At 41.2% G+C, this 16,110-nt stretch overlaps 1 protein-coding gene across 1 annotated transcript in view; it reads left to right on the plus strand.

The window, feature by feature from the left end:
* The first annotated feature begins 410 nt into the window (after positions 1-410).
* Positions 411-16,110, plus strand: part of LOC115778838 (cilia- and flagella-associated protein 69-like) — a 32,278-nt gene continuing 16,578 nt past the window's right edge. Inside the window, 19 exon segments of the mRNA XM_030727192.1 lie at positions 411-746; positions 3,378-3,437; positions 3,519-3,584; positions 3,917-3,999; positions 4,001-4,024; positions 4,109-4,185; positions 4,579-4,677; positions 6,224-6,376; positions 6,579-6,756; positions 7,852-7,975; positions 8,059-8,107; positions 8,211-8,332; positions 8,410-8,635; positions 12,739-12,903; positions 12,984-13,099; positions 13,456-13,574; positions 14,179-14,260; positions 14,426-14,618; positions 15,810-15,947. Coding sequence (XP_030583052.1) covers positions 657-746; positions 3,378-3,437; positions 3,519-3,584; positions 3,917-3,999; positions 4,001-4,024; positions 4,109-4,185; positions 4,579-4,677; positions 6,224-6,376; positions 6,579-6,756; positions 7,852-7,975; positions 8,059-8,107; positions 8,211-8,332; positions 8,410-8,635; positions 12,739-12,903; positions 12,984-13,099; positions 13,456-13,574; positions 14,179-14,260; positions 14,426-14,618; positions 15,810-15,947 — 2,164 coding nt within the window. The 5' untranslated portion in view covers positions 411-656.

Genomic DNA, 16,110 nt, shown 5'->3' on the forward strand with positions numbered 1-16,110 from the left:
TTAGTCAAGTTACTAATAGCTGAACAAAGCAAATAAAACACGAGACTAATCGGTATGTAAACACAGCAAAGGTGCGCACGTTAGCCAGCTCTTTAAATCCGCCAAACAGCGTCATCCTGTCACTTTAGCAGCTAGCAGGCAGCAGCGGCGCCTCTTTAACACTGACCTGCGTCCGACAGCATGGCTGCCCGCGGTCTTTATTTAACCCCACAACGCCCCAGCGAGATTCCCAGATGTCTTTATGCTTTTAATTGTTGAATTCGTCTCTCTCTTTTATTGTTGTGGGCAGGGAAATCAATGCGCTGTTGTTACCAGAATACCACTTCCGGTTTTAAAGAGGAAATGGGCGTGCCGCTCTAGATGGGTTTTTGAACTCTGCCGCTCTCCGTACTGCTAAAGGGTAATCATAACAACAGCATCGCGCCGTCAGACTCGGTCAACAAAAACGGAACGAAGAGGAGAGCAGAGGTGGTTGTTACCGGGAAAAAAGGCAACAGGAGCTCAGGCTGAGCGTCGATTAGAGTTAGTGCGTTGTTTTTAATGAACAAACGCAACAGGTATTTAGAAAAGCGGGCCGATTTATAATGTTTAAAACTTTGTAAGCTGCGAAAGAAAATGCGTTTCTTCATCTACGCGAAGCTCCTCTGAATTTACAAATGGATTCGGGAAAAGTTGCGCACAGAAGAAAGCTGGGAAGCCCTGTGAGCGGTCTGAGAGCACCCCAGAAGAGTCAGCACCTTCAGGGGGTGAGCAGTTTAAAAATGCGTCTTCTGGCAGCGTTAGAGTGTAATAACATCTGATGTATGGGTCCTCAATCATCAACAGGTGTTTCTGTTGAAACCTTTATGCGCTCGCCGGCCACCTTATTAGGGACACCTGTTCAGCTGCGCGTTAACGCAACTATCTAATCAGCAAATCACGTTACCAGTTCAGTGTATTTAGGCATGTAGACTCGGTCAAGATGATCTGCTGAAGTTCAAACTGAGCATCAGAATGAGGGAGAAAGGTGATTTAAGTGACTTTGAATGTGGCATGGCTGTTGGTGCCAGGAAGGCTGGTTTGAATATTTTAGAACCTGCTCATCTACTGGGATTTTCCCACACCACAATCTCTAGGGATTAGAGAGGATGGTCCCCAAAAGAGAGAATATCCAGTGAGCAGCAGTTCTTTGCAGGGTTATTATAGTTAACGAAAACGAACGAAATAACGAAAACTGAAATTGAAAAAACATTGTCGTTAACTGAAATAAATAAAAACTATAATTAAAAGGAAAAAACGATAACTAATTAAAACTGAATTGTGAGTTTACAAAACTAACTAAAACTAACTGAAATTATCGATAAACTGACTTTCATTTTAAGCCTTGTGGATTGATATGAAATCACTGTTTCCGCTCTCCGAGTTTAAGCTGGGAGCGCCACAGGACAACTGTGTGAGTGCGCATGTGCGTGCGCTCACCGCGCTGGTCCGCAAAGTAATTGCTGCGGTCTGCCGAGAAAGCGGCAGAGTCCCGTATGGAGGTTCTTTGAGTACAAACACCTGCACACGACCACAAGGTAATAACACACACAATCCAGCTACACAAGCATAAATGCGGACATGAGGTCGGACACTTCTGTAGGTTGTGTACAGAGGCCGCAAAGACCCTGCAGGTTTAATTAGCAGCATCTAACCAAGCTAGCTCCAAAACAGAAGCAGCTTCAGGTGGTGAGAACATCAGGATGCAGCTGGATTTGAGCTTTGACTCCTTCAAAGAGTTTGTTTTTGTTTAACACCACATGTAGGCGTTATTAATCTGCTGCACTGATGCTGAAGTTTATTGTGGAGTTTATTGTAGAATTTATTGAGTTTGGGAGTTCATGTTTTTCTTTGTTTCTCCCTGCTGATGTTCATGTGTGTCCTTAATATTACACACATTTAGCATGTCTTGTGAACAGCTGGTTGTTGAATATATTTCTTTAAACTGTATCTTTTGTCAAGTTTTCATTACACAATAGTCACTTTTGCGCCTTGAATCTTGCACCTGATCAGGTATGAAAATACTAAAACTAATACTGAAACTAACTGAAACTAACTAAAACTAAGCATGAAACCAAAAATAAAAACTAATAAAAACGAGCAAAACCACTCTGAAAACTAATTAAAACTAACTGAATTAGAGAAAAAAAAGTAAAAACTAACTAAAACTAAACTATAATGTAAAATCCAAAACTATTATAACCCTGGTTCTTTGGGTAAAAATGCTTTATTCATGTCAGAGCTCAGAGGAGAATGGCCAGACTGCTTCAAGCTGATAGGAAGGCAACAGTAAGTCAAATAATAAAAAGTTACAACCAAGATATGTAGAAGAGCATCTGTGAGTGTACAACACGTTGAACCTTGAAGCAGATGGGCTACAGCAGCAGAAGACCACACTGGGTCCACTCCTGTAAGCTAAGAACAGGAAACTGAGCCTCCAATTTGCACAGCTTCACCAAAATCGAACAGTTAAAGACTGGAAAAAACATTGCCTGGTCTTCTGAGTCTGTTGGAGGTGTTGGTTTAATGGTGTGGGGGAGATTTCCTTGGCACAATTGGACCCCTTAATAGTGAATAGAATAGAATGCCTTTATTTGTGATTATACAGAATGTACAATGAGATTGGATACCAATGCAATACCAGCTGAGTGTTGTAAAAACAACACAGCCTACCCGGGTGTTGCTGCTCACCACGTCCATCTCTTTATGTACCCGTGTACTGATGGCTGCTTCCCCAGGACACCGTGCCATGTCACAAAGCTCAGATCATCTCAAACTGGTTATTTGAACATGAAAAATGAGTTTACTGTACTGAACTGGATCCACAGTCAGATTCACATCATAGATCTGCAGCGTCTGTGTGATGCTATCATGATGATGAGTTAGAAGTGAGACTCACTATTGCTCCTGTGACTACAGGAAACCTCGTGAGCAAAGAACTCTGAATAAATGTATTTTTAATGAATCAGACCTGGTCAGTAAAGAAACTTGTTACAAAATGTCTCTTATAGCCTATGATACAATAAGTGATAAAGTAAAAAAAAAAAAATATTTTCTTCACATGAGATAAATAAGTTATACAAGTTATAATATTACTGATTAGTTAACATGATTTTTTTTCTTTAATAACTGTAAAGGGCGTGTTTATTTTGAGTTTATTATATCTCTTAACAATGGTTACCAAAAATAACCTTTTACCAGAAAACATGAAGTTAAGCTTAACCATGATGAGTGTTTAAAAGCCAAGAACCCTTAAAAATAAATAGAACACATGATAGAAAATATTCCTTTATTTGTATTTTCCTCAAAGCTCCTGGAATAACTTTACAGTCTGAACTGTAACCTAAATGTCTCTCCAGGTCAGTGCTAAAAGTCTTGACCTCAGTAAGGTGATTCATCTTCTTGAAGATCCTTTGACTGTAAGTTAAACTTGAATATCATTCCTCTTTTTTCTGCTTTACACGATCTTATAATCTTTAATCCATCTGTTTTTACTAAAGACTAACTTGAAGGAAAGGCACCTTTTTGTCCTGAAGAAACTACTGAAGAGAAGCCGAATTGGTTTCGTATCCTTTCACTTTTTCCACATACTGTCTTTCCAAGAAGGCCCTCTCTTTTGCTGAGTAATCCCTGTCGGGCATCACATGCAGCAGCAGATTGTCAAATTTTCCCTCATTATGGTCCCATACTGCAGCGCTGGAAATAGATGTGCTCTCACACAGCACGAACACAGAGCCAAACGTTAGTCCCGAGGCTCTAATTTACCGCTGCATTACTCGTTCTGTCAGCGTTTTCTGTGTTCAGAAATAACCTCAGTTATCATGTTGACCCATCACCCCCTCTCTGGGCTTTAGCTCTGTACGAGCCAAAAACGTTAAACTTCCTTAACTGTCTGAAGCTTTTAAAGGAGCTGATGGGCATTGCTAAAATACTCAACATCTGTGCCCAGAAGGCGACAGATCATCCTGAATATGTGCCTGTTCTGTGAAGCTCTCACGATCTGTCGGTAAGAAACTCGTCCAAGATGACAGCTTAAATTTTAGCTCACAAGATGATCTGATCATCAGAGCGCTGCTCTTTTCCATCCCAGGCTTCCCTTCCTGAAGGAGAAGGCGTCTGACGAGCTGACCTACGCTCAGGACATCACGGAGTTTCTCTCTCAGATGGGTAATAAAGGGACATTTTCACAGACTGGCCAATCGCAGCTGCTTTAACTTCATTTACACGCAGGTGCAAACGATGGTTTTCAAACGCACACAAAAAATAAATAGTCGTGTTATCTGTAAGTTGAGGAATAAAATAAAAATTGATTTCAAAATTGTCAAACATCACATGATTCCAGCATCTCAATGTGAAACATTTCCATTATTTTTAATTAGTTTTTATTAATGATTTTGAGGTTTTCACTACATGTTTCATCATCAGTTCTTTCCAAACCTAATGCTCATAATGATTTTAGAGGGAATCAGTGAAGAGGCAGGGCTTTGTGCAGTTTAACTCAGTCCAGTTTTAGTGTTCTTCCGATGAGAGCGACGCTGACAGTTGTGTTTCTCTCGGCAGGGTGTCTGATGAGGGTGTCCGATGCTGAAGTGAGGCAGCACGTGGTTGAATGTGTGAAATCGTTCTACGGCTCCATGGCTCCCAAACAGATGCTCGATGGTACGGACGGTACCAAACGAAAGCCTCGGACTTTCCCCTCTAACAACCGATTTTCTAGACTTTCCCTAAGTGAGGCTCTGTCGTGGCATCCGTGGTGGCATGCTTGTGCTTTTCTTAGTTCTGTGTCATTTCCTTTTCTCTCCACTTGTTTTCTTCATATGTTCTTTATTAGAATTTGATATAGAAACATAACAGAGCTTACAGATGTGCCCGGTGGTCTACGAGGACGTTCAGGGTTGAGAGTCGAGCCGTGTAATGTTTAGCTTGTATAATGTTTACCAAAATCACCATCCGAGTTTGTCAGTTTTTGACCTCATCAGAGCTTAAAATGAAGTCAGTAGATCATTAAAGGGTCATTCCACATAAAATCAGTCAAGTCTGAGAAAGGATCCCAGCTGATCTCCCCAGAATCCAATGCATTTTTTTGTACAATAACTGCAGTATTCCATGCAAAGTTTTACTGTCACGTGATGAAGTACATGGGGGGTGGGAGGGGGGGTTAAATTTAACGCTTTTACTTCACATTTTTTCCAGCATGAGAGCAGCCTGGCATTTTCAGGGCTGAAAAACACAAAACAACAACAACACAATCAACCCAGTCCAGGGATCCCAATCTAAAGCCAAACCAATATATAACCAACTTTGAGTATCATGGGATATATCATAGTTTTAAACAGCACCAGTTTAATGATGTAGAGTAAGAGAAATAAGCACTGGTACCCTATTTTTCTAATAATTCATTGGAGAAAAGCTTAAAAAGAGCATTTTGGGTCGACTTTCAAGGGTCATATGACCATGTGGATTCTGTGTCTGGTCAACACAAGTTATCGCCTTTGAAAAGGCTCGTTTTTACCTTTATTTTGACACCAGGTTCATCTTCTAGCCACGATTATTTATTTAAAAGATAAGGAACTACAAAGTGTCAAACCTTGGGCCACTGCTCTGCACTTTGAGGGCCTGTAACAGAAAAAAATCATAGTATTTCCATGACTTCATTAATAATCAGCTGATTCTGAGGGGCTCCAGTGAGAGGTGCTCACAGATTTGTGTTTGTAATCCTTCCTGAGTGGAACATAAATGTGTGCACCAGAGTTTCACTGCAATCTATTCAGTCTGGTCATTTATTAAAGCATAAAATAGTTAAAATCCAAACTGTGAACCTCATGAAGGCGTCAGAAGAAAAGTCCTAGTCTGATGATCATGAATATCTGCGCAGTGTTTGATGGAAAAATCATCCAATAATTGGTGAGATAGTTTAGTCCTGATTAAAGTTCCAGAAATCCACATTTAGTCAGATTCTGATTTTTTTATTTTCCTCCTTTTTCTTTGTGTTCTTTTGTTCTGTCATGAATTTTGCTTAAAGTTGATTCTTTTTGAGTTATCAGTGTTATATTCTTGTTCCTTAAGAGTCCAAATATGGAGCTTTTAGTAAGTCACATCATTTAAAGTGATAAATCAATAATTAAAAATATGTATGGTTTCCTTCCTATAGTTATGCCTGACATTTAGGAATTTATTGCTGTGTTCAATAATGTTTCTGCTGCAGGCTTCCAGCCAACCTCTCCAGGCTACAGGCTGCAGCTGCTGGAGCGCAGTGAGCTGGCTCAGACACTTCTCCTCTCCATGACCACTCTGGAGAACCAGCCCACCATCAAACTGCAGCTCCTTCAGACCCTTCAGATCCTCTCCAGCGCCTCCGGTCAGTTATTCATGTTACTACAGATCCAGTGAGGGAGGGGAGGAGTCAATACAGCAGATGACCTCCTTCATTAGAGAAAGTAGCTAGCCCTTAAGTGCATAAATCAGACACACGATGATTATGAGTGTCCCCGTTTCAATGTCAGCAGGTCACGGGGTTCTTTTATTATTATTCACGTCTACATTTCATTTTAAAACCGCAGATATGAACTGTTCTTCCATTCTGCTCGCACGAGGAGCAGAGACAGTATGTCTCCACATGAACGAACCCGACCCCACCGGCCAGGTCCTGTTCTGCTCCTCCGAGATCCTCTGGAACCTGCTGGAGAGAGGCGACAAGGAGGAGGTCACCGCTCAGCTTGGCAGCCTGGAGTGTGTCCTGTACGAACGTCCTCCTTCCTTTAAGATGCTTCTGAATGTGCCTGATGCAGGGGTGTCTGCAGGATGCTTTAGATGGGGATGGGGGGGGGGGGGGCACAAAGGGAACTAGTCTGGAGGGGCCCTGTGTAAAAATCTGAAAATTGTGCTTAGAAAACACTGGGCATTATTTTTCAGGTTTTTGTGCAGTGCCCTGATGCAGTTTTGCATGAAGTTGAAAATATTGCATTTTATAATCAGAAAATTTTCTGCAGTTGTTCCTGAAGGGGACTCCCAAATGGATTCTATTAAAAGCATATAGATCAGCAGTGTCAAACTCATGAGCCACACACAGCCCAGTTTGATCTCAGCAGGGGCAGGACTCAGACAGGATGAAACTAGACTTCAGCTTTATTTCCTGATAAAAAAGCTGGACGTCCCGTCCAGCAGCAAAAGCCAGGTAACTTACTTAAACTCAGATACGAGCGCACAGACGCCAAAGACAACACAACAATGAACAGAGATAACCTCAGGGCTTAAATGTAAAAGGGATAATGAGGGGAGTGGAGGCAGCTGGGAACACAGGTGAGCAGACCGTCAAAATAAAACAGGGAGCAAGACAAACAAAGGAAGGAAGCGAGACGAGGAAACAGACACAGACTTGACACAACACACCGGGAAACAGTGGGGAACTAGTGATCACAACATAACCTGTAACACAGGAAGCTCTTAAAAGGAAAACGAAACTCAAATTAAAGTCCAACCTAAAAATCTGGGTCACCACAACAGCAGGAAGGAAATATCTTTCATAATTATATTAATGAAAAAATGCACGCTTCCTTGTTTCCCCTTTAAGTGTAAGGAAGTAAATTCTGAAAATGTTCATTTGAGTCATAGCCAAGATTTGAAAGAGACACCCTTTACTTCACTCCTTTAAAAATCTGCCCGACAACAACAGGTATTTTTTCCTGTTAAATTATTTTTGATGATAAACAGCGTGATATATGAGCCGGATTCGACCCTTTGATTTATGGTTTGTGTATAATCTGACTCTGTTAGCTGTGTGTTCCTTACACGTCAGGCTCTCACTCCTGATTTTTGTCCTCATTTGTGTGTCAGCTCCCTGAAAGAAGCGTTTTCCCACCTGCTGCTCTCCGGCTGTGGACACTCAGACCTCCAGCTCAGAAACGATCTGCTCATGATCACGACTCTCATCGCAGAAAGTCCAGACTCTCAGCTTATTGTGAGTGCGGGGATGTTAAATTAACAGCAGTGTCTGATGATTTTATACGTTTTTTTAAAATGTGCAGTGTTTCTGATTTTCAGGAGAGTTTCTTTGCCAAACAGCTCGTGGCTTTCAGCACATTTCCAGAGCGTGAGGCCACTATTTCCTCTAAATTTAACATACATTTGATTATTTATGTGTACAGTTGCACCTTTTGTGAAAATCTTTTTTTTTTTTTTTTTTAATGTTTTAGTGAAAATTCACAACCCTTTGGTCCACAACCTGAAGCTCTCCTACAGTAAGGAAGACCTGAAAATGAAGAAACTGCTGCTGAATCTGCTGGTTATTATGTCACGGGACTTGGCCGCCCTGCAGGTCAGTCACACGCTCACCCCGGGAGGTTTTTAAAGTTTGGACAACTTGACTGATGAGTGCGAGCTTTCTTCTCTCAGCTTTATAGAGAAGAACGAGTCATGTTGGCTCTGCTGACGCTCATGAAGCCGCCTGATGACTCCTCGCCTGAGCTCCAGTCGGGGTCGCGTCGCTGGTCCGCTGCGCAGAGGGAGGAGCTCCAGCTGCAGGCGCTCGCCACTGTTGCTCCTCTCATGCTGGACGAGTACATGTCCTGTGAGGGAAACACCTGTCTGCTGCTCCTGCTGGACTGGTGCACCGGGCAAGGTCAGGAATCTAAAAGGTTAAAGGTCAAATCAGAGTGTATTTGAACTGAACGCTGTCACTGATGCACTCACCTTCTGTCATTGCTGTGATTTGCTCTACAAGTTTTTTTTTTTTTTTTAAACTTTATTTTTAAACAGTTTTATAGTCTTACAAAGGTGAACACAACATAAGAATTGAATAACATATAGAACATTGAACAAATGGGTCACCGAGGGAGAGAGACAGTGGTGTATCACAAAAAAAGAAGAAAAAGGGGCAAATAATGTTCCAAATAGCACCGGGTTACAGTAAAACTTATTGAGGTCTCAAGGGGAATGAATGGGGTTGTAGGTTGGACGCACCTGCTAAGAACGTGGAGACCCCTGTGTGAAAATTTCAGTAATGTCTTATTATCTGATATCAAGTCACCTTTATCACAAAGTATAGCAGAGGGAAAATAGAGCGAGAGAGAGAGAGGTGAGAGAAAAAAAAAACAAAAACGACAAATAAATAATTACTTCACAGTATTTTTACATTTGCATATATTAACCATTTTGACCAGTATTTTTCGGCCTTGTTGCTTTGAAGTCTCAGGGAGTAGGTGAGCATCTCCATATCACATATTTCTTTTACAGTGGCAGACCATTCTTTCAGTGTTGGTGGGCTCCCACTAAGCCATTTCCTTGTTATTGCTTTTTTCCCTGCTATCAGTAGTATTTTCAGAAGGTATTTATCTGGAGAGTTGAGTTCAGTTGATAAATTACATAAATATATAGTTTGAAAGTTAAAGTCAATTCCAAATCCAAGAATTATTCTTATCTCTTTGGCTATCTTTGACCAGTAGGAGTGAATCAGTGGGCATCCCCAGAAAACATGAAAATGGTCTGCCATCACATTGTTACATTGTCTCCAACAATGCCCAGAATCAGTTCTGCCAGTCTGAGAGTATGTTATTTTGGAGGTTATAAAAAACCTAATTCCCTCCATAGCCCTGAGCTGGTGGTGGTGGAATTAATTTGGCATATGTTTAGCCACTCATTGTCTGTCAATGTTATTTTGGCCTCCTTCTCCCACTTATTTTTAATATGTAGTGTTGATGTTTTATTGTATGCTTCTAGGCATGCATATATTCTGGATAGTCTCTTCTTATTGGATTTACCCTTATAAGCGTCAATAAAAATATTAGCTAAATCCTGATCGTTTCTTTCTAGTATTTTAACATTTTTATTAAAGTGATGCCTGAGCTGTAAGTATCTGAAAAAGTCACACTTGTCAAGGTCAAATTTTTCTTGTAAATGTTGGAAGCTTTCCAAGTCGGTTCCAGAAGAGATCACACAGTATGATGTAATACCTTTTCTGGTCAATTCCTTGAATCTGGAATCAAGCTGTGCGGGTCTAAAGTCCTTATCATATTCAATCCATCTAAATAGCCATGTTCCCCTCTCTGTGAGGGGGTTGCGGAATTCTCTAAACCAGGTGTTGAGAGGGGCTTTTGTAAAAACACACAACTTTTCTGAATATGTATTCTTGAGGTGCTTATCTCCCAGCAGGGCTTGAAGGGGGATGTCTGTTTGATTTACTTCTAGTTCTTTCCATTTTGCATCATACCCCTCTTCACACAAATAAGCAGCATACTGCAGTTGCGCTGCTTTGTAGTAATTTTCCAGACATGGGAGTGACATTCCTCCTTTATCTTTTGGTAACTGTAAAGTTTTGTAGCGTACCCTCGGTTTCTTGTTCTGCCATATAAACCTAGAGATGGATCGGTTCCACTTATTAAACTGCTTGGTAGGGATTTCCACTGATAAGGATTGAAAAAGAAATAATAGTTGGGGTAATACAATCATCTTTATTATTTCTATGCGGTTATATAAGTCAAGTGTCAAAGGGGCCCACCTGTCCAGATCATTTTTAATTTTATTAGTCATGGTACCATAATTTGTTTTATATATTTTGTTTAGATTTTTGGTAATGTTAATGCCCAGGTATTTCAGGATCTTTGTTTTCCATTTAAATTTGAGCATTTTACTTATATCTTCTTGGGGTGAGTAGTTAAAAGAGAGGGTCTGGGTTTTTTCTATATTCAGCTTATAGCCCGAGTGGAGTCCAAATTGGTGGAGGCAGGACATGAGGTTGGGTAAACTAAAATCTGGGTCAGATAAGGTCACCAGAATATCATCGGCATATAGACATGTTTTGTATTCTCTTCCCTTAAATAGGATTCCCTTGATTTCTGGGTCTTCCCTAATTTTTTGAGCAAGTGGTTCTATAAAAAGTGCGAAGAGAATGGGGCTCAGTGGGCATCCCTGCCGGCAGCCTCGTTCCAGAGGGATTGTATTTGTAAGGCTGCCATTTATTTTAATCCGGGCCACCGGCAGATTGTATATTGACTTCAGACAACTTATGATTGTATTACTGAAGCCAAAACGTAGTAAGACCAGATATAAGTATTCCCAGCGTACAGAATCAAAGGCTTTTTCTGCATCGAAACTAATTGCCAGGGATTTCATATTATTCTTATTCACAATGTCAATAAGGTGTAGTGCCCGCCTCACATTGTCCTGTGTACGTCTATTTTTGATGAAGCCTGTCTGGTCTGTATCGATCAGATCAGGGATAATATTTTCCAGTCTGTTAACAATTATTAAAGTGAATATTTTATAATCGGTGTTCAAGACAGAGATGGGCCGATATGAATTACACTCCGTTTTATCTTTTCCCGGTTTTGGTATTATAGAAATTATTGCTTGTTTCCAGGATGGTGGGGTCTCGCCCCCTTTAAGCACGTGGTTAAAAGATTTTAACAGCAAAGGTGTTATAGACTTCCTAAAGGTCTTATACCATTCAGCTGGTAGTCCATCTCCGCCTGGTGTCTTGTTTGCCTTCAGTTTTGAGATGGCTTTATCAATATCCGTTTGTGTTATTTCTGCAGTTATCCCTTTATTTTGATCTAGGCCGATTGAGGGCAGGTCCAAAGAATCTAGATATTGCTTTACCGATGAAAGCTCGGTTAGTTCGGGTTGACTATATAAATTCTTATAATATATTTCAAAAGACTTATTAATTTCATCCGGTGTGAAGCACATCTGATTGGTAACCGGGTTTTTAATTTTATAAATGGATCTGTCTAATTGTTGCTTTTTGAGTCGCCAGGCCAATGTTTTGCTCTACAAGTTTAAACACTTCCTCGAACACTTCAGCGTCTTTTATCTCTTAAATACATGTTTTTAATGGAACTGTCAGTTTAACTGTTTTCACAGCTTACAAACTAATCAAACCCCAAACTATGAATAAAAAAACGCTCTCAAGGATCAGGTGTTTCCTCTGAGAGGGAAAACAGGCATGAGTGGTCACCTGGTTTTTATTTTTAATAATGGATGTAAGTGTGAGCCTAACAGCACCTGTTGGAGGGAATAATCATGCGTGGACAAATAAATACAGTTTTAGCAGAAGGCGTCTCATTATGCCCGTCCTGGCTTCTCCTCGTTGACTCTCTGTAAATTTTAAAATCGATTTTATGGTTTTAGCGATCACTTTTAAACCATGTCCGGCTCTGCTTGACCTCCACATGTGAGCCCGGTTGCAGCCTCGGCCGTGTCAGGTGTGTCCCTCATGGCTGCTCCAATGTCAAAGCTTACTGTAAATCAAAAGATGACCGTGCTCTTCACCATCAGTACCTCCCAGGCTTTGAGATGACCCACCTGAGGAGTTCAGGTTGGCAAAATCAAAAACATCTTTAAATTTTTATGGTTGATTAATTACTAAAAATACGATTTCTATTGATGCTACCAAAGTTACAGAACCATTTGAGCTACACCAGATCACAGTCAGACAGACTGTGTAATCAGATAAATTGAAGGTCATTGTTAGCCTCACCATGAGTAGTTGAAAGGTCACCCTAAGGCATGTACGGTAATGTGGGCTCACATGTGGGATTACTTGACAGCAACTACGACTCTCTCACAATGTTTCTGCCCTTTGGTGCTCTATGTAACATCATTTCAGTTGTTTAATCAGGTTTGAGGACTTTCTCATTTTCTGTGATGTTGTAAAACTGTAAACAAGGCTGAGCAGTCAGTCCACAGTCAGCAAGTATATTTGTGATCTTCTCTCCTTTATTTCAGATTCTTACTTTGGCCACGGTCACAGCGTCCACGCCGCCAGAGGCAGAGGCAGTAAGAAGGCTCAGATGCGGCACTGCATCCGAGTGTTGAGGTCAATGACATCTCTGGGCGAGGAGACTATAAATCAGGACCTTTGTGATCAGGGAACCATCAACCAGCTTCTGGGTGACTGGACTGGACACACTTCATCTCAAACTGCTCAATATCATGAATTCAGTGAAGTCAAAGCTGCGGTGTTTTCTCAGGAATCTTGATGCAGATGGAAGCGGGTCCTGATGATGATGATGTCATTGCTCTGGAGATAAAGTCAGACATTCAAGTGATCCTTTCAACGCTGTGTGAGACCGATATGCACAGAAAGGTAAAGCTCGTATTACTAACTAATTAACCTGATGAATTGCAGAAACCGTGGCAGTGCCAGTCATTTCTGATTAAAACTACATGAATGTTGTAAGAATGTGTTTAGAACATCTCACCATAATCTGAGGCCAGATTTTTTTTTTTCCTGCCAAAGTTAAAGAAACTTAAAATTTCTTCACATTTCATATCAATATTTACATATTTTGCTATAAAGTCAGATCTATTATAGCTTATTATCTCATACAGTCATCCCACAAACAAAGACTTTTCACCTGAATTAATAAATATGCTTGAGTTTTTGTGAATAATCTGACGAGTATCCGGTGATTGTGTGTTCGGATGCTGCCTGCGCTGCAGGAACTGTTCGGCTCCGAGGGAGTCGAGATGGCAGTTCACTTCCTGAGAAAAGGCTCGGACAAGTTCTACAGCGGCCTCGGACACAACAAGCTCATCCTCTCCACAGTGGACTGTGTGTGGTCAGTTCAGCACACTTTAATATAGTAACTGCTGTATTCATTAATTGTATAAATTTACAGTCATTTATTGCTGTATCCAGGCTAGAGTAATATGAGACATCATAAATGTAACTCTATTAACCAGAGATAAATTAATGTCTTTGTTAGGCATAATTTAATTGTATCATATAGTCTCTGTATTGAAGCAGTTTCCTTGCATTTAATGGCATAACTGCCTTTGGGGACACATAATTCATATCCTTGCTGTACTTTTTATTCTAATGTTCAGTTTACAAAATATAGATACAGTTCAGCTCAGAGGCGTCTAACCTCTTAAATCTGAGGCTCTTTTATTGATATTTTGTCAATAAAATATCTTCTCTCCTAGATCGCCTGGAGCGTTCTTTAGGGACTTTTTCCAGCTTTGACAGATGCTGATCTGGGATCATCGCGTTTACTCAGGGCCGTGTTCAGCTTTCCCGTCTGTGGGGATGATGTTCTCTGCAGTGTCCTGATAACAGTTTGTGCGCCAACTATCAGTCGTCCTGAAGAATTGGGATCAAGACTCTTTTTTTGTCTTCTACAAATGAGAAAGCTCCTGTTGATGTGGCCTCTCTCCCATCAGGTCCTGTATTGTGGGCTGCTACACCACAGAAGATTACTTTCTGGTTAAAGATGGGGTGTTTCATCTCCTCGACTTATTCGGTGTGAGTAAAGGTTTCCTGAAGTTACTGTTGAGGCTTTAAAATTCTCCTTTTTCCTGCATGGATTTTATGATAAAAAGCAGGCTTTCAGCTGTTCTGTGTTAAATGTAGTTCTTATTAGGCAGAACAAATGTCTGATATCTAATTGTTTGGGTATTTCTTCTTCAGACTAGCCCCAGGTGTGTACACAGCATCGTCCTTGCCACCCTGCTAGAGTTATGTGACAACCCGAACACCGTATCCCGCATCCTGACCTGGAGGGACGGCAATGGACAGACGGCTCCCAGACTCCTGCTGCAGCTGTGGAGGGAGGAAGAGGAGGAGCTGGGCGTTCATCGGAACAAACACGGAGGCATCACAGGTCAGTCTGCAAGTTTAAGCCAAAGAGGAAATGATGAGGCTGTGAGGAGAAACCGATGAAGATAAATGTTGGCAGTCACAGTGGAACTTAAAAGCCAGCCATTTGTCATCATCCAGACATTCAGATCATTACAGGGATGACATGAGAGAGTTCAGCTTATTCTTTCAGTGAGTGTTAAACAGAATCAAAGTGCTTTTTGAGTTATCTGCTACACTAAGAGGTAAATGTTTGTACCAAACTAGTGATGCAATGAAAACTATCCTGGAAGTCTGTGCTGCCTTTTTGGTGTCATTTACAGGCACACTTTCCTCTGCTGTCTGTGACACAGCATCATTCCTGTTTCCCCGCTTGTGTTTTGTCAGCATCAGCCTTTACTGTGCCTCTGATTGGCTCTGACATTTTTCCATAATCCTATCCGTAACATTAAAAAAAAAAGCAGATTTATTGATATTTCACACAAACCAGACGCAAGGAGAGCTTCTACGAGAGCTAGCTAACTGGAACAAAAACACATTAACGTGAGGGAGGACGCAATGAGGAACAGAAGAAAACTGAGGGCTTAAATACACACAGAGAACAGAAACAGCATTGTTCAACAGTTTTTCTCAGAGACCCATAAGAAGAAGGAGGGGCTCAGATTAGTGCTGCTCCACATCGAGAGGAGCCAGTTGAGGTGGTTCAGGTATCTGACTGGGATACCTATTGGGCGCCTCTTGGATGAGGTGTTCCAGGCATGTCCTACCAGGAGGAGGCACCGGGGCAGACCCAGGACACGCTGGAGCGAATATATCTCTCGGCTGGCTTGGGAACATCTTGGGGTCCCTCTGGATGAGCTGGTGGTGGCTGGGGAGAGGGAGGTCTGGGCTTCTCTGCTTAGGCTGCTGCCTCCACGACCTGGCCCCGGCCGGATAAGCAGAAGAGGATGGATGGAGAAAAAAACACAGACTTGAAATGGAGATCAGGAAATCCAGGAATTAAATCAAGGAAACCAGCCAGAAACTATAAGAAAAGCATTCACACTCAAAGCTGCAAAATCCCATAATAACTTAACACATTAACAAAAGATGAAAGTCCAAAAAACTGAAAACACTGGGTCACTGGTAAAAATGAGCTTTTAGGGATTTTTTTTCATAACATATAGTCTGTGTAATCTGGTGTATTTCTCTCTGTTGCTTTTGTTTTACCTTGAAGATTCTCAGAGGCCCGTCCTGACACATTTCCAGCCTGATGACCCTCAGCCTTCATTTCCTGCCAACCTGCCGAGCACTGCAGTGCTGGAGATGTCAGAGAACCTACGGTCAAAGATTTACTCCATCTTCTGCAAACTTGGTAACTGAACAGTTACACATAGTATAAACTATATTTAAAAGATTGGTTCAGAATTTATTTTAGCAAATTCTTTGAAATCATTTGTAGTTCCTCCTGTGGATCAATTTTAGACAATTGCATCACTGTTATTAATGTGTTGTTAAGCTTCTTGTAGCCTGTGAAG

The sequence above is a fragment of the Archocentrus centrarchus genome, chromosome 4, assembly GCF_007364275.1.
Source record: "Archocentrus centrarchus isolate MPI-CPG fArcCen1 chromosome 4, fArcCen1, whole genome shotgun sequence".
In the NCBI taxonomy this organism is placed as follows: domain Eukaryota; kingdom Metazoa; phylum Chordata; class Actinopteri; order Cichliformes; family Cichlidae; genus Archocentrus; species Archocentrus centrarchus.